This window comes from Haliaeetus albicilla, chromosome 12, assembly GCF_947461875.1.
Source record: "Haliaeetus albicilla chromosome 12, bHalAlb1.1, whole genome shotgun sequence".
NCBI classification, from domain to species: domain Eukaryota; kingdom Metazoa; phylum Chordata; class Aves; order Accipitriformes; family Accipitridae; genus Haliaeetus; species Haliaeetus albicilla.
In genome coordinates, this window is record NC_091494.1 from 35,267,984 (window position 1) to 35,285,491 (window position 17,508).

At 48.3% G+C, this 17,508-nt stretch overlaps 2 protein-coding genes across 8 annotated transcripts in view; one reads left to right on the top strand and one right to left on the bottom strand.

The window, feature by feature from the left end:
• UNK (unk zinc finger) overlaps positions 1-11,586 on the bottom strand; it is a 45,720-nt gene extending 34,134 nt beyond the window's left edge. The window contains exon 1 of one of the 7 annotated variants that reach the window (XM_069799045.1): positions 11,268-11,586. In XM_069799045.1, the coding sequence (XP_069655146.1) occupies positions 11,268-11,365 (98 nt within the window). In that variant the 5' untranslated portion in view covers positions 11,366-11,586. Of the gene's footprint in view, positions 1-8,258; positions 8,281-11,267 lie in introns of those variants that run through there. The other 6 variants (XM_069799043.1, XM_069799042.1, XM_069799044.1 and 3 more) reach the window with 6 other exon arrangements.
• A 3,561-nt stretch (positions 11,587-15,147) lies between these two features.
• Positions 15,148-16,997, top strand: H3-3B (H3.3 histone B). The gene is made up of 4 exons (XM_069799049.1): positions 15,148-15,300; positions 15,821-15,962; positions 16,047-16,200; positions 16,297-16,997. Exons 2-4 carry the CDS (start codon positions 15,835-15,837, stop codon positions 16,423-16,425), a joined length of 411 nt encoding a protein of 136 aa, XP_069655150.1. The 5' UTR covers positions 15,148-15,300; positions 15,821-15,834; the 3' UTR covers positions 16,426-16,997.
• The last annotated feature ends 511 nt before the right edge of the window (positions 16,998-17,508 follow it).

Here is a 17,508-nt window from a genome sequence, read left to right on the forward strand (position 1 = left end):
TGCCTCAGTGTTTTCTTTATCACCTAAATAAATTGAACCATCAACTGGAAAAAGGTCACACAGCAGACAGCACTGTGTGATTTTAAAGCTGTTAGATTTCCCCTTCTCCATTAGAGCTTGACAATAATGTCAGTCTAAGGGCAAATAAAGTGAGAGTTGGAGAGACTTATTACAGATGCATGGAGTTGGGCTTGTTTGGTTGTGGAGGTTTTTTTGTTTTAAGAGTTCACATAACTTGTTGTGTACCTTAGTGCACTTTAGATCAGAAAGACAACTGCTCACATCCATAGCCCACAGCTCCCCCACTTTTCGCTACAGAAATAGGTAGGCAGCAGTCAAGTTTTCCTTTTTCTAGGCATCTGATCAATTTAGCAAGTAAAGTGGAGCTGGATGCTTGCAAATAAATGCTAAAGGATAGTGTGTACTGCAGAAGCTAAAATACAAACTGCTGGATTACAGAAAACTAAGGATAACACACCAACCAGTACAATAGTCATATTCAACAGTAACCTGATCGTTACTGTAACTCTATTTCTGGATTTCAAAGATCATGGGGTGGACAACAATGCAACTAATTCAATTCAGCCACAACGAAAGATCTATCTACTACCAATACTTTTTAGATAAGAAATTTGACTGCAAAAGTTCATACTAAAAATGACACGTGTTGGCAACAATCAGAAATGATCAGGACATTTTTCAGTTAAAAGAAAAATGTCAGACAAACAGTTGTGTCTTGTCTACACTGAAAACCTAAAGAAAAACAAAGAGAAACACTACAGCATGGTGCCAGCCCATCACAGGAAGACAGCCTTGCACCAGTTTCAGGCAAAACATTGCTTGGTTTCCACAGTTATAGCAAAAATGGCTCTGTTTTGAGAGAAATACCATGTTGTAGCTAAGTAGCTCACCAATGCTGTGTCTTGATGAGGAAAGAAAATCAAGGCTTTCAACTCAGAGTTAACAAAATGAACGTTTATCACATTTGTGAACAGTCAAGACACAAGCTCCACTGAACTACAATTGCGTTACAGTCTGCGGGTGTCAAGGAAAAGAGGTGCTTGTTCAGACTTCCCTTGAGCTGTGCATCCCTTAGGCTTGGCATACATCAAGTTGAGTCATTCAAACCCGACGAATAAAACAATTTGAGCCATTTTTTTGGTGGTGTGCTCTCTTTAAAAAGCATAAACTTGTTGCATCAGTGGACCATGAAATGTATATGATCAAGCCATACCAATAAAATCCATTTTAAACACAAGTGTTTGTTTAAACAAAGCTTTCACCTTTTTTAATTAAAACAATCCAAGCACAGGCATATGCAAACACTTAAATGCACTAAATTTCAGAGATGCTTCCTTAAAAGCTATTCAGCAAGATCCAGAACTCTGCATAAAGCCTTGAGTTTACATTCACATTTCCCTGAGTTTGATCTCTTTTTTCCCAAATTAGTTAGCCATGAATGTGTGTTACTTGACATGACCTCAAAATTAACTAAGCATTTAGACAGTTCATGCAATGTTTTAAAAACACAGCCAACGTTTTCCCAAGTTTATATGACATATTTTCAATTTGACACTGCTGGTTTATGTGAACAACACAGCTGTGCCTAAAGTACACCTCCCTGTTTTCAAACATGGACCACCCCCAATTGAGACAACCCTCATCACCCTGTGGGTTGGTTTCTGCTCTACAAACTATTTAGCTGCCATTAATTCTTCCCTACAGCACCTGTGTAAGTGCTGAGTCTATGAAAACAGGATCATACTGAAATAATTATTTTTCAATAACATGTGGGTTGAGCCCAACTGTTTCAGTGAAAATATCGGCTCTTACTGCGTCCAGACAGCTGTACACTGTTGAAGGTTATACCTGGTTTAATTGTCAGCACAATATATCAACATGTGCTTAAATATGAGCAGTTAAATATTTTACTGTTAATTACTTTGCAAAAACATCCATCCACAGACTTGTCTATTATGGTCATTTATTCAGCTTATATCCTAATAAATTTTCTATCTCCTATTAACTGGATTAGATAGGTGATGCTTCTTTATCCTAGCATTAGTGTTTGTAGGCTCAGACACATGGAGAATGTCTGCAGAAAGGCAGGGTTCAAATGGAGTTAACACATCAGGTTTGCTGCACTAGACTACAATGAATTAAGGTCTGAATAATACACTGATGACCTGTGCTGTAAAAATTAAAGTCCCAACTTCCAGTAAAGTTTTCCCACACTGTACTTCTCTCACCATCGATTCAATCACTAACAAAGCCTACCAAGCGCTAGCAACTGTAGAAACACTAGTGAAGGCTGGAAACAGGGCTGGGCCGTTTCAAAACTTGTGTTACTCACTCTGCTAGTTCCCTAAAACAAAACATCCCACATGCAAAAATTCATAAAGTCTAATTCAGAAAAATGTTATTTCCATACATGCCATTACATAGCTCAGGGTTTCAGTTACAGATTTTTATGAGCATTTCTAGGCAGCTAACCTTTAACATCTTGTCTCACAAGAGGTGCTTCAGAAACAGAGCACAGTAGCCTGCCTTCTCGTAACCACACCAAGAACCCTCATGATTTAAAAAACAGCTCGTAGATCAATTGAAGCCCCATACTCACAACAGTTTTAAGACAGTATGTGAACTGTTTGAAGGTCTACACTTACACTGGACCAAAACCAGAAAACCAAAACCCTGCAAGAAATGACGGATCTATAGTGCTCTCATCCAGACCAATCTACATTTGAAAATGAAATGGCATCTGCTTCTTCTCAGGTTAAATGCCAACCACATTCGCAGCAGCCTCTTTGGAAAAGGCTTACATTTGTGAACAGACATTTTCTGTTGTGAGTTTGAAACAAAACATGGTGATTATCTAACAAGCATGAACCTGCATCCCATAACATATGTGCCAGCACAAAGATAGAAGCCAACTCTTACTGGTTGATTTTGAAGAAATCAATGTTAGCCATTCAATCGATTTTCTTTTCCATTCAGCACTCAAATCAGACTTCATCCCTGTCTGCTACAGCCCAGTGGACTCTTTCGACACTCCATAAGGCAGGCACACCTCAGAATAAAAGTCCTATATACACAGATAGACTGGTCCAAAGAAGCACCATTACACGACCCCACACCAGACTGAGCTTCAAACAGGTAGGCTGACATGAAGATGTATACCAGCGCTCCCCCAAGGGAAAAGCAGTCAAATCCCAGGCTTCTCATTTTCCATTTTGATTAATCAATACATGAATAAATCTGGTGGCACTCTCAAGATAATTTAACTGTGCAAACAATATTATTATTTTTTGTTGCTGTAAAGCTGCACAATTGCCCTGAGGCATCTGCTGTTTTTATTTCGGCTATGATGGCAATATTCAAGTGCTATTAATGAAACCTCACAGTCTATTGAAAATTAGAGGAGAAAAATCACCTCTGAGCATACTGGGTGTGGACTGACAGCTTCTTTTTGAACTGTGGTGACATGCTGAAGATGAAGGCTAACAAGTATAACAATACTGACTTTAATTAATTCAGATTTTTGCAGATATTCATCAGGTATAGTTTCAAGAAACTAATTCCCTTTCCATATGTGCATGACTGCTTATTAATCTAAAGAAATTCTAGGCATACAATGATAAAAAGCAATCCAACTTTAATTTCTTAACTGTAATTAACAGTGCCATCATTCTCAATAAGCCAGTACGCTCTACTAAAATGTATTTACAATTTTTGACCAACAGATAGCTAAGGATGGGCTAAGATTTTTTCTTGTCTGACCACAAACTCAGTGTAAGCTCCTCTTCTGCCAGTGTTTGGACAACTATATTCAATTAAACATCTCTGACTTTGAGTAAGAGATAAGAATCAGGCCAGTATCAAACATCTCAGTAAGCTAGTCCTTTTATTGCCATCATTGCACTTTAGCACTTAAAATGGAAATATTTCTTTCAAAGAAAACCTAGAACTTTTCTTGTTGTAACAATAACCTTCTAAACCTGAATGAACGCTACGGCAGGTTGAAGGTGTGTGAGTCAGAAGACAGCCTGCAACAAACCTAAGAAGAGAAGAAATTGTCAGTATGCATTTTAAGAGAACATTCATTCCAACTGATATTTCAAATGTCAAACTGGTATTAACTGCATCAAGCACTGATCAAAATACACAAGACAGAGATTGCTGAGAAAATTATCACAAGCATCTAAATTGGCTGTCATCACTAGGTGGAGTTTGAGAAAGTACAAGCCTTTAGCATCTCCTTGTGTACCCTTCTGGTGAGGCTTTGTATTTTTGATTGCCCTGATACAAAAGACAAACTCTCTCTAAATAAAGTAGAGAAAAAAGGTAGCTAAGAAACTGCACTTCCTCTACAGCCTGCTGCCACATAACCATTCATTAATTTAGGACATTAGGGGATCTGCTGACTGGCTCTGTGCATAGCTTTCAGTAACAACTTTGTACCTGATTTGCAAGCTATCTGCTGAATGTTACAAGAAGTTTAAGCGTATATAAAGCCTTTATAAGATAGCAACCTCTGTGATTGTCTCCTCTTGTAGTCCACGATTTCATCAAGATTTAGTTTAAGGAGTTTTAAAGAAGGAAACTAACTAACACAATATTAAAAAAGCAACAACAATTAGACAAAAAATTTCTTAAAAAGTTTAGATGTAGGTCATTCCATTAGGCGAAGTGATGGACCAGGTAACTTCTCACCATCTCTTTCAGCCCTGTCTCTTGTGCTTTCAAAAAGATTTATGAAGTTTTTAGAAAGCAAGAAGAAAAAGTTAACGGAAGGAACAAAACACCACCTCAGCGTCCTCTGAAAATGAACATAGCTCTTAGGGTCCTGACAAGCTGGTTCTCATGAGCCTCAATGCAGCAATTTAAGACATGATTGCTCCAGCTCTTTATTTTGCTCCTCTCTCAGAAATTACAGCTCCTTATGACAGGGTTAACAGAAGGGAATGTATGCCTGCTCTCTGGCTGCCCCAGTTCACAGCCTGGTATATTAATACAGTCTACCAGTGACAGTTAGCTCATGCTAATATGCTAAACAATAAGCATGATTAACTGATGTACTGACACATTCCCTCCTGCCACGTTGTTACAGGGGCAGTAACATCCAGTGAACAGCTAGGCAGCAATGCTGTAATGCACTGCAGGAAGATTTTCCAGAGGACATTGGTCAGACCCTTTGTAACAAGAAGGCTGCACATTTCAGCTGCTCATAGAAATTAGAAAAACCTTATTCTGGTGGAAAGAACAGATCTAGAGAAAATAAAATACTGAATTCCAACAGAATTTTACTTAAAATATAGCCACACAAAATAAAAAAAAATTAGACAATATGTAAACCTACAGAATGAGAAAAAGTGATATAATGGGAAACTCTAAGCTCTGAGGTTTTCTAAAAGAATTATCAATGTTAATTTTGTCTCCCATGCTACACAAAATTATTCTATATGCTAATGTAAACAATGTATGAACATTAACATAGTACTTTATTTTAAAATAAAAAATTGAAAGAACCATTTTCCAAGTTGGAACAATTCTGCATGACTGAATCCCTCTCCTCTTTCACAGAGTTTCCGATTTTTGAAATACCAAGCCTTGCCAGACCAAAACTAATTCTGAAAATGTCAAAGCCATACATGAAGCTTTTCACTCTGCAAAATATCTACATGCCACCTATAGAGCAGTTACCTATATGTGAATTACCTGCCACTTTTGATATCCAAAAGTACTCACTTAAGTGTAAATGTAGCAAGGAAACCACAGCTCCAGTCTCACTGCAACACAAGGGAGAAATACCTTATTGCCTCAACATGTGCATTCATCAGCAGGACAGTGCAGTCCTGCACAGAGCCTGTACTGATTGGGCCCAGACTGCCCACTAGCCCGTCTCTCAAGCTGCAGTCTTTCAACACTTATCCTTTGAAGAACCAAAAAATCTAAAGTGTCATTTTTCAGTGTATGTATATGGTGGTAAGCACATACTGTGAAGGCAGCACATACTGTGAAGGCAGCTCTTCCTGTTCACACTCCAGTACTTTATACTTCCAACTTCCTGTAACTATTCACACTTCCTAATAACAGTTTGCAGTGGACTTGTATTCAGTGAAGTTTACACAGACTTAAAAAAGAGCAATAATAACCAGCTTGTACTTCCCTGATAAGCTGACATTTACAGGTAATGATGTAGCAGGCTGCTCGTAAGTCCCCAGGTTAGAAGTACTGACTTATTCTGTGCTTTCCTAACTATCTCCAAGGGTATTACCAAACCTGAAACCTAAAAATGCATGGGGTTTTTTTTTCCCCACTGTTGCTGTTCTTGTTTTCTGGGTTGTTTGTGGGGTGTTTTGTTTGGTTGCTTTTTGTTTGTTTGGGTTTTTTTTGTTTAAACAACAGGGCTAGTTTCTATTTTTGTCTAAGTCCATATCATCTTATTGATCTAAGGGTTGTCACCAGTAAAACCAAAGCAGAATTAGGGCAACAGTTTGTTATTTTAAGAGTTCTGATGGTTTAAAAAGAACACAAACCGTTTCTAAAAACAATTTCAAAAGCCTAAACATATTTGCTAGGTTGTGAAAACCACCTAATTCAAGCACATCAAAACTATAATCTAACAGACTATGCAGACAAATGCTACAAGGGTCCTAGAAGAGCAAGCCACTTAGGAAAAAAAAGCAACTCTGAAAAAGTGTTAGCTACACATCTGGTTTTGGGCTTTCTTTGCACAGACAGTCAGTCTGCACATTTGAGATCAGACATGCTATGTTCCCCCTGCCAGTGATAAGACACTGTCCACTGATAAGAAGATAAGGATTACTCTATTACAGCTACTACAAATGCTTCAAGGTGCATTTTTGTGTGCCATTGGTTTTGAGTAAGAATTTAAACATAAGATTTTGAGATACATAAGACTGTGTGTGCAAGCTCACCATTGAAATCCAAGTCCACCTATGAGCTTGCTATTTTTATTTCTTCTTCACCCCTATTTCTATCACTGTCCTAATCAGAGTTCCTATTTAAGGCTGAGAAACCACCAGACAAGGCACTACTCGACAACACGCCAAGTACAAAAATGTCTTTGATTTGAGCTATAACCAACCTGATTTTCATCCCCACTTAAAATGTCCTTCACTCAAGTGCACTAGTCCTTCTACCTCTAAATGGCTGGCATCAAAATGGTTGCAAGACAAAGCTTGGGTGAGTGCAAGCCAGCAGTCACTAATATGACAGCACGACCAACCGTGTGGATGCAGTTCTAGCACTACTTACAAGGTACTAATCCTTCAGGAATTTCCCACAATTCCTTCCCTTGTGGAAAAGGGAAGACAAGTTTTTTGTCTTTTATGCTGCAAAGGCATAATCACAAAGCTTATCTTGCTGTAGCACAAAGGAGGACAGGATGTGCTCCCAGGCATCTCGGTCCAGAACTCAAGTGAGGGTACAGCCTGTGGGGACACGGAAACCTGAAGTTTATTTACAGGATGGCTGTTCATATTTAAGATGGGCACACTCAAGAGAATTATCTTGAGTAGCTATGATCTGGGTTATGCCCAACAAATCTGTATCCCAAAGAGTTTATCACATAAATCAGAGCATTTTCGACACTGCTTTTGAGCGGAGCGTGTGTACTTTCAATAAACTAGAATGAAGGCACTCTTCGGTTTTTTTATTAAATAGGTTAATTTATCTTCACCCAAACATTTGCTTTCCTGCAGAGTTATTAAAACTGTCTGACTTTCAGGTGAATACACAGTGAACAAAGGACTGCTCTACTTTCACTTATCTAAATTCTGCCAGATCAATAAATACCCAAGCAGTGGATAGGATCTTTACAATTCACAATTAAAGAGTCCAGTCTGAAAACCAATGAAGACATCAACAGCCAAATGGATAGACTGTACCAAACAAAACTACACGATAGTACTCAGTATCTACAACTCCAAGTGACTGATCACTTGCTTTCAGTTTCTTTGAACTCAGCCTCTATCCACATTTGTAGATAACACATTAAAGACAGAGATAGATACACACAAAAATAACCATGCCAGCTAGAGCTAAAAAACGGTGCAAAGTCAATACTTGGTTGAGGTTTGACAGAGCGTACCCAAACCAAATCCACTTCCCACTATGAGCAATCAACTAACCCCTGCACAGCACATCGCCCGAAGCAGATCAAAGCCATGCCAGCCCACAGGTACCCCAGAAACAAGCCCATCTCACCCCTTTGTTCTGAGGAATACACTGACCTCATCCTGCTACAGGAGCTGCGGGATCGCAAGGAACAGCCACATGCAGAAATCTCTAATCCAGCAACCCAGAGAGAACACAACAGCAGTTGTTGAGTATTTCATTACTCGCTTGAATTCTACAAACAGAATACCAGATCCCCAGATGAGAAACACACCATTCATAATTAAATAGCAAAATTTGGCATATACCAGAATGACTTGGTCTCCAGGAGTATCTAGCTGCATGCTACAACTGCTACCAAGGACACAATTGAAGGGGGTTTTTAGGCTCTTCTTCCGCTAGCAAACAGTGCCAAAGGTGTGAGATAGCATCACTAATTCTTTTTTTTTTTTTTTTCAGATTTTCTTTTGCTGTACATCTAGAACAAATGTAAAGGCTTCCTGACAAGCAGTTCAAAGTACCTAAAAATCTCATGCAAGTAATACCAATAGTTTAGAAATCGACACTAATACAGAAATTGGAACATTTCCTAACAAATACAACCAAAACTTTCCAAGACAGAGATCCCCAGCACCAGATTGCCTGTCCCCAGGGAACAGCAAAGTATGGAGATAATTAAGCTTACTTGAGTTTACAACTTGTAACCTTCATGTCATTTTAAGGAAACAAACTATATTTAAGAAAAAAAAAAAGGAAGAAAATATTTACGTTTTGACAACATACAACTTGTTCACATCAACGACCACCACGTAAGTTCCCATATGTTATCAGAAGGAGGTTTACAGTATGATGTGACCTAGTGTACAAATCCAAGACTTTCAAAGTATGGCTCACATCCCACTGTCAGCACTCTGCAGCTCCCAAACCCATCCTTCACTTATGGTTATTCAGCTTCTCTGCAACTGTTTTCACTGAAGTATTTTTAGCATCCATCTGAAAATACAAGTTTTACCCTCTGGAAAGAAGCTAATTGCACCAGCACCTTTGCTCCACACTGTCCCATTTTGGTCCTCTGTCCTTTTCAGCTAGCAGGTCCCAATCTCCCTTCTCCCATTTCTTGAACTCTTTCTTCCACTGTTTCTTTCCTAATCTTTGATATCCTGGTTTCCATAGTCATGCTTAGCCATGTTATCACCTTTGTCTTGCCCTACATAGCATACTTACAATCTCTCTACCTCACCTCCTTGCCACCTGGGTTTTTCCCCATCTCGCTTTTGACCAATTGCTTCTCTGTTGTTGGTGTCGCTCCACCTCCCTCTGTACTCCACCTGTACCCTCTTTTACCGCTACAGCAACAGTCCTAGCAGACTCCTTCATGCCAGTTTCTCCTATAAAGCTGTCAAACTTTAACTGCAGACACCACCAGAAATAAAGTAACCTATAAGGCTGCAAATTGCCAGCTCCCTGAAGATCACAACAGAACCTTCACAACAGACATAAAACCTAGAAGCCCTCATTCTGCCATACACTTGGTATTCTGAACAGCCTCAAGGAAGAGGATGTCAAATAGCCTGTGATCCCTGCAGCAGGCATATGGGTTGTATGGATCCGTGCCTCTACATTTCTTGCAGCTCTTTTCATTCCCTGTATCATAGTGTGAACGCAGGGAAGAAGTCCATCACCAACCTTATGAAAACGCAAACTAAAAGAACACAGGCCACACTCTGAACATGCCCTTCTCATCGTGGGTGGGGGCATCAACACAAAGGAGAGATACGGGTAATTTGTACAACTTTTTTCTGTATGCGGACAACACCCTATAATGATAAGGGTAGACAGTTTGGCACACATATTTTGTTCACAAGGAACAGTCCCAAACTTTTTTCTTTTAAGGAGGATAGGGAACACCTGACCTATTTCCATCTATTACACGTCCATCGCTAGCCCATCCTCACAAAGACAATGCTCACTCTCAATCCACCTCGTTATCCCTATTGGAAAAGGGGAACTGAATGTCATTGCCACAACTTCCAGCCCAAACAACTTATCACAGGCCAAGTTCACAGAGCACAAGCTCCAGGAGGTCGTATATCCTTGGGACAACGCAGTGAAACAGTATTTTTTGCTTAGGGAAGCCACATTCCAGCAAAAAAGCCTTCACCGAGGCGCCGTCTCCAGTGACGGAGGCGATACGCTCCAACTGTGTTTCCTTCACAGAGGAATCCCACCGGAGCGGTGTAAGAAAAGGCGGGAAGAGGACAAGCACTTCTCGTGATTTTCGGGTAACATTTCCCACGGGGGCTATTTCTCACACACGTGTAAAACGTTCCCGTAGCTTGCTCGTGGGCAACTTCTCAAAGACGCCTGTCCCGACGAGGGACCCCGCGACAAGCCACCCCTGACAGGCTGGCAGCAGGCGAAGCGCACGCCAGCGGGGTTTTGGTCCTGGGGGGCCACCACACAGCGCGGCACCCGTCTCCTCACGACGCCTCCCTCCACAGGTGCCCGAGGAGCCCCCACAGGGGCTGGGGGACCTCGGTGACAGCAGCACCCGGGCAGCAGGACCCGAGGAGCCCGACACCCCAGACTGCCACCACCATGCCCGAGGTGACATACGCGGGGGGGGGGGGGGGGGGGGGGGGGCTGCCGCCCCGCCGTGGGGGCACGCAGGGGGACCCCCGCCAAGGGGGACAGGGTGGCAGGGCGCAGCGATGACAGCCGACCGGCCGGCCGCCCCCTCGCAGGGGCCGGACCCGCCATGGCGGCCGACCCGCCACAGAGGCCGGACCCCCCCCCCCGCCCAACGCCAACACCAACGCCCCGGGGGGAGGCCGAGGCCGCCGGTGCCCCGCCGCCCCGGTGCATCACGGTCGGCCGCGACCCGCGGGGGGAGGGGGAGTCGCTCATCCCCCGCCCCGCCCCCCCTTCTCCTCCTCCTCCTCCTCCTCCCCCCCCCCCCCCGCAGGCGGGACCCGCCGGCCCGCGCCGGCTGGGGCCGGTTCCAGCCGGTGCCGCGCGGGCGGGCGGCGGGTCTCCGTGCGCGCGTGCCGCACGCTGCCCGCTGACGTCAGGCGCGTGTTGGCGCGCGGGCGGGCGGGCGGCGGCGGGGAGCTCTCGCTACGTACGTGTAGTGCTGCGGCTTCTCGGGCTGCGCCTGCAGCGCGCTGGCGGCGCTCGCCGGCCCGGCCGCGGCAGGGCCGCTCGCCACCGGGCCCTTGGACATGCCTCCTGCCTTCCGCTCCCGCCGCCGCCGCTACCGCCGAGGAGACCTTTATTATTCACTCTGCGCGGTCCGCACGGAGGGCGCCGCGCGCAGGCGCCGCCGCCGCCATTGCCGCCCCGGTGCGCGGGGCGGGGTGGGACTTGTAGTCCCGCCGCGCGCGCGCCCTCCGCCAACCCGGGACGCGGCGGGCGGCGGCTTCCGGCCGGCGGGACTACAACTCCCAGGGGCGCCCCGCGGCGGCGCGGCCCGCCGCTTCCTGCCGCGCGGGGGACGACGGGACTTGTAGTCCACGGGGGGGGCGGAGGGCCCCCCGCCCCAGGGCGCCCCCCGGCGGCGGGGCGGGATGGCGCCCGCCGCGAAGCCCCGTCGCCGGGTCCGTCCCTGAGGAAGGGCCCGAGGCCGGGGACGGCACCGAGCCCCGGGGAAGGCACCGAGCCCCAGGGACGGCGCGGCCCCTTCAGCCCGGCCCCTCCAGGCAGGCAGGGAAGGGTGTGGGGGAGGCTGGGCCAGGAGGCCTGTGAGAGGATGGGGAGTTATTTGTGGCAGGCGGCCTCACTTCCTTCCTCCCCCCCTTCCCTCCGCCTCAGGGACTGAACGTGGACGCAGGAGCACGGCGTCCCGGCCAAAGGGTTATTTTAGTGTTGGCATCTCTCATCGCTCCACGGCCTTCCCCACCCACGGGACAGCGCCGTCCAGGAAGTGCCCGGGAATAGCACTGCAGTCCCGAGGAGGAGGAGGAGGAGGAAGGTCCAGCGAGCCGCGTGGAGAACCTACCTCCGAGTAGGTGACACCAAAGGCCCCTGGATACTGGGTCATCAGAAGATTGCATGGGCTCCCTGTCCTCCCCCGGGAGAAAATCCCCCCCTGAAGGAGCCATGTCCAAGGAAGCGGCTGAATTCCCATGCGAAGAGCGTCCTCCGTAAATTAACTTCTCTCCCAGGGGAGGAAATGATACGAGTTTCTTTTAATAGGACTTTGATCTCTTGGGCTCCACACAGAACCGCTTCCCTCGCTGGGATCCTCCAGCTGTGTGGTAGAGGGCAGCAAGGATTTATAAGGCAAACACCTTTTTTTAACTCTGCCAGCACGCGCGGGGTGAACAATGTTAATAATAAACTTTCAGGCCTGGTCTGCGTGCTGCCTGTGCAGCTGTTTTGGGGAGGGAAATAACTTTTTTCAATTCTCATTTACACTGATTCTACTGCAGGCAGGCTTTTACCGGGGTAATTTAATAGCTATTCCCCTGCGTTTGCAGGAATAAGTCATAGGATATCAATACCTTCTTATTCATCTAACAACCCTCCGCGGGAGGCTGGAGTACTATAATTACGCAGCTCTTGGTCATGTAGGACAACTTTTCATAAGTCAATACGTGTGGAGGTATTTCAGTTAATATCTACGCATACATGCCTATACACCCAACACAACATCACTGTCAGTGATAGACCTGCAGAAAAAACCCTTCAATTATTGACGAATCACACTGAAAACACCATCAACGTGCACTTTGTGCACAGAGATTCGGAAACCACGGACTGGAACCCTTGTACACTGATGTTTACGCTACAATCTGGTACTGACACTGTTTCCTCTTCCAGTTCTCCGTTTCACAGTCGGGGCAACTCGACGCACACTCTGCCATGCAACAGAGAAATGTTTAGGACGTGCCAGGTACACGTGCCCAGGATGCACTTACTTCCATCTTTGCGCACGTCCTCATTAACGTGTGCTCGTTTGCTCTCTTCGGCTTTGGTGTGTACACCTTTCCCTCAGCCGGTTTCATCCAAGAGGATGCACAGCTTTTCTCCAGTCTTGAAGAGAGCAAAAAATCAAAAGTATCGCTAAAATTAGAAGCGTAAGCAGCCATTGCTATGAAAATATGGGCAAGGAAATATCTCAGGAGCCCCTCAACTCCTGGTAACAAACACTAAGCACTGGTCTCCTAGCATTAGTGACAGTGGCGTACGCTTTTAAAAAGAATAAATTTAAAGTATATGCTGTTATCCTCAGAACAGGTTTCTAGATTTCTTCTTGTTAAGCATGAGCAACTCGGGTGAAAGGGGAATTCTTTCCTTTGGATTTTCCAAAACACGTACAATGCAAAGGACTGTTTACCGACACCTCCCAAGTCATTCCACTGATGCGCAGCTTTTTGTCTCTGATAAATAATTAACATTTTCCTTTCCAAGAGAGAAAATTAACCTGAAAATGAGGACCAGAGGAGATGCACAGCAGACAACGGCCCTGCGGCAGCCCCAGCCCGGGCACACGTGACGGTCCTGTCGCACCATATTGGTGCGTGTTTGCTTGACTTACCGGAGCAGGCGGAAGAGCAGGAGACACGCTCCCTACGTGCCGAGCTCCTGCGCCGCGGCAATCCTCGCTCTGCCCGCCGTGCCGCGTGTTGGCCCGAGAGAGACTTACGCACTGGGAAGAAGATGCAAAACCGCATGCAAAGTCTGGGTGACTACAGCTGCGCTCCAGTTTGCGGAGCTCACAGATACCTTTAGGAGCGGCGGTTAAGCAGGCGTCTGCGTTCGCTATATATTCCGCGCGCTACAACTGCGGGGCATTTGGGACCTGTTCTTCCTGATCGTGGTACCCTTCCCATGGGGGCAGGGACCTGCCTCCACTCCCAGCAGTCCCTACAAAGACAATGAAATAGTAATATAGAGCCAGGTGTAAGTTAAGGCAGCAACTTCCCCCGAAAGACAGTCTTTTTATTTAATTGCCATTTATCTTCCCGGATGCTAGCAACAGGGAACGCGGATTCTGGCTTTCTACTCGCAATGAAACTTTGCAATTCGCTTTAGTGTTGAAGGCGACCCACGAGGTCAGTGGGATCTGGGGAACGGAGGCGCAGAGGGGCACAGCCGCAACCCCTGCCTGCTCCCAGGCCGGCTCCTGGGGCACGGCCGTGCTGGCCTTCCCAAGGCCAAGGGTCAGACCCTCCCGGACTTTTTGGGGGGGGGGGGGGGTCGCAGACCAGCAGGGCTGCCCGGTCCGAATCCGAAGCCCGGAGACTAGCGCTCCTAGGCTGCGGCAACGATAAAACCGGGCAAGAAATGCCGGAGGCGCTGCCAGAGCCTCTTCCCTTGCCAGGGGCTTCGCTCGTCCCCGCCGCCGCTCGCCAGCGCGGGCCCCGAGCGAACCGCCACGCACCGGAGGCTCCCGCGCCTCGCCCGAGGGCCGCCGCTCCCCGCGGCCTGCGCGCTGCGGCTCCCGGGGGAGGCGGAGGCGGAGTGTGTGTGTGTGTGTGAGTGGAGGGGGGGGGGTCCGCCGTCCCCCCGGGCGGCCCCGCGGCCTGGCCCGGCCCTCGCCGCTCGCAGCCCCCCGCCAAGCGCCTCTGCACCACACGGCCAGGAAAGGCGCTTTCTGGCGGGGGCGGGGGAGGAAGGGGGGGGCGGGCCGGGAGGCGGCGGGGGCCGCCGGGGCCGGCCGGGGGGGTGCCCGGGGGAGCCCGCCGCCCCGCCGCGCCCCGCCGCCGCTCGCCCCGCTCCTATTGACTTCCCATTGTGGAGCTTTGCAACAAAGGGTAGGATCCAAACCGTGCCCCGTTTCGTCCAATCAGCGCGCAGAGCGCCCGCCGGCCGTCGATTGGCCCCTTCTCGCCTCACAGTACCCAATCGGACGCCTACTTTAACAACCAATCAGCGGCCGGGCACGCGCCCAATCAGCGCCGAGGAAGCGGAGCACGGCCTTTGTGTGTCGTGACGCCACGGCGCCGGCGGAGGTCCCGGCCAATGGTACGGCGCGCTGCTTCCAGGCATTGTGAGGTCACCGCGCCGTGTGCCGCCCCCGCTATAAAAGGCGAGTCCCCGCGGCGGGGAGGGCGCAGTGAGGGGGTGGCTGGGTGCGGAACGGCTCGTGGCAGGAGCAGCGCAGGCTTCGGTGCGCAGCGCTACCGGCACCGGTGCTTCCTTCTTCTCCGAGCGGTAAGTGGCGGGCGGCGGGCGCGTTCCGTGGCGGGCGGCGGTACTGCGCGGCCCTTGGCGGCCTTGGTTCCTCCTGGAGCCTGGCGGGCAGGCCGGGCCTTGCCTACGTGCCCTGAGTCACGGCCGGTTCCCATCCCCCCCCCCCCCCCCGTTCCCTTCCCCCCCCTCCGCCGGGGCGGCCCGGGAGGAAGCAGGAGGCGGCGTGACTCAGGCCGGTTCCCCCGGGGAGGGGAGCGGCCGGGCCACGACGCGAAGCGGGGGCGGAGGGGGAGAACCGTGACTCCTCCTTCCCCTCCCGGGGGAGGCCGCTGGCCGCCTGCCCGCCTCAGCGGCGGGGGAGGGGTGGGGGGGAGGTGGGCAGCTCGCCGACATCTGCCGCTTCTGGGACTTGAGGGGATCGGATAGGGCGGGGGGGGGGAGGGGGACGGGTGGGAAACAGCGTGTAGCCGGGCTTGGCGGATCGTGTTGCCGCGGGATTGGGGAGAGCTGGACCCCGTGTCACGCGTGCCTGTCTCCGTAGGTAAGTGAAGAAAAATGGCTCGTACAAAGCAGACCGCCCGCAAGTCCACTGGGGGGAAGGCTCCGCGCAAGCAGCTGGCCACCAAGGCGGCCCGGAAAAGCGCTCCCTCTACCGGCGGCGTCAAGAAGCCTCACCGCTACAGGTAAGGCCGCCGGCACGGCACGGCCCGGCCCCGGCCCCGGCTCCTGCCCCGACTCACCTGCTCCCTCCTTCCTCCTCCAACCAGGCCGGGCACCGTCGCCCTCCGTGAGATCCGCCGTTACCAGAAGTCCACGGAGTTGCTGATCCGCAAGCTGCCCTTTCAGCGGCTGGTCAGGGAAATCGCCCAAGATTTCAAAACAGACTTGAGGTTCCAGAGTGCAGCCATCGGTGCGCTGCAGGTATTGCTAGCGGCCTGCCGGGCCTCGGCGCTCGCGGCGCTGAGTGTGCTTCGCTGAGGGTTTCTAACGACATTTCTTCTTGTGCTCTTGAAACAGGAGGCCAGCGAAGCATATCTGGTGGGTCTGTTTGAAGATACAAACCTGTGCGCCATCCATGCCAAGAGAGTCACCATCATGCCCAAAGATATCCAGTTGGCTCGCAGGATACGGGGGGAGAGGGCTTAAGTGAAGGCTGTTTTTATGGTGTTTTGTAGTAAATTCTGTAAAATACTTTGGTTTTAATTTGTGACTTTTTTGTAAGAAATTGTTTATAATATGTTGCATTTGTACTTAAGTCATTCCATCTTTCACTCAGGATGAATGCTAAAAGTGACTGTTCACATAAACCTCAGTGATGTGAGCCTTGTTGCTCAGGAGTGACAAGTTGCTAATATGCAGAAGGGATGGGTGATCTTTCTTGCTTCTCATGCATGTTTCTGTATGTTAATGACTTGTTGGGTAGCTAAACTTGTAAGGTACTAGAATTGATATAAATGTGTACAGGGTCCTTTTGCAATAAAACTGGTTATGACTTGATCCAAGTGTTTAACAATTGGGGCTGTTAGTCTGACCATACATCACTGTGATCAAATGTGGACTTTTTTCAGAGGGTGAAACTACAAGTCTTAACCACAGTGTAACTTACAGTTTCCTAAAAACGTAAACCTGGCAGCTATAGAATACACTATGTGCATTTATAATAGCTATTTTATATATTGTAGTGTCAACATTTTTAAATTAAATGTTTTACATTCACATGTGAGGAGTCTTTGTCATTTGGTTTGTATGGGCTTGAAGAAGCTTCCTCCTCTTGGCTCCAGTAGGTTAGCAGTAGATGCCTGTAATGCCAGACTGCTGCTGTGACCATTTTGTCTGTCAACAGAACGGAGAACTTGCCCTGGCCACCCTTGGAGGTTTTTGGAGGCTTGCTGTAGCTTGAGTCATTGCTCTTGGCCACTGAGAGCAGAGCTGAGCCCTTGCAGCTGTGGGGTAGAGGAGGAATAGGCTGACTTGACAGGCCAAGGCTAGGCAGCAGCCTGTTGAGGGGGTGGGGGGGGCTTTTGTACCTTTTTTTTATAAAATCCTAACTGCTTATTGCTGTCAGCTGTTCAGGCACCACTCTGGAGCTAAGCTTTTTTTCTTTTTTTTTCCTCCTCTTTTCCACTAGGTGCAGGGGAAGTTTATTTCTGTGGCATGACTGGTCTGCCCAAAGCAAAACTACCAGCTTGTTCCCTGAGCAGTGTTGGGTGCTGAGTTGGGGGGGGTGTG

What these genes read in the sequence shown, in the direction of transcription:
- H3-3B (XM_069799049.1), top strand. Translation starts at nt 15,835, where the DNA reads ATGGCTCGTACAAAGCAGACCGCCCGCAAGTCCACTGGGGGGAAGGCT. An exon ending in AAGAAGCCTCACCGCTACAG is followed by an intron (nt 15,963 to 16,046) that starts GTAAGGCCGCCG and finishes TCCTCCAACCAG; the next exon opens with GCCGGGCACCGTCGCCCTCC. An exon ending in CAGCCATCGGTGCGCTGCAG is followed by an intron (nt 16,201 to 16,296) that starts GTATTGCTAGCG and finishes CTCTTGAAACAG; the next exon opens with GAGGCCAGCGAAGCATATCT.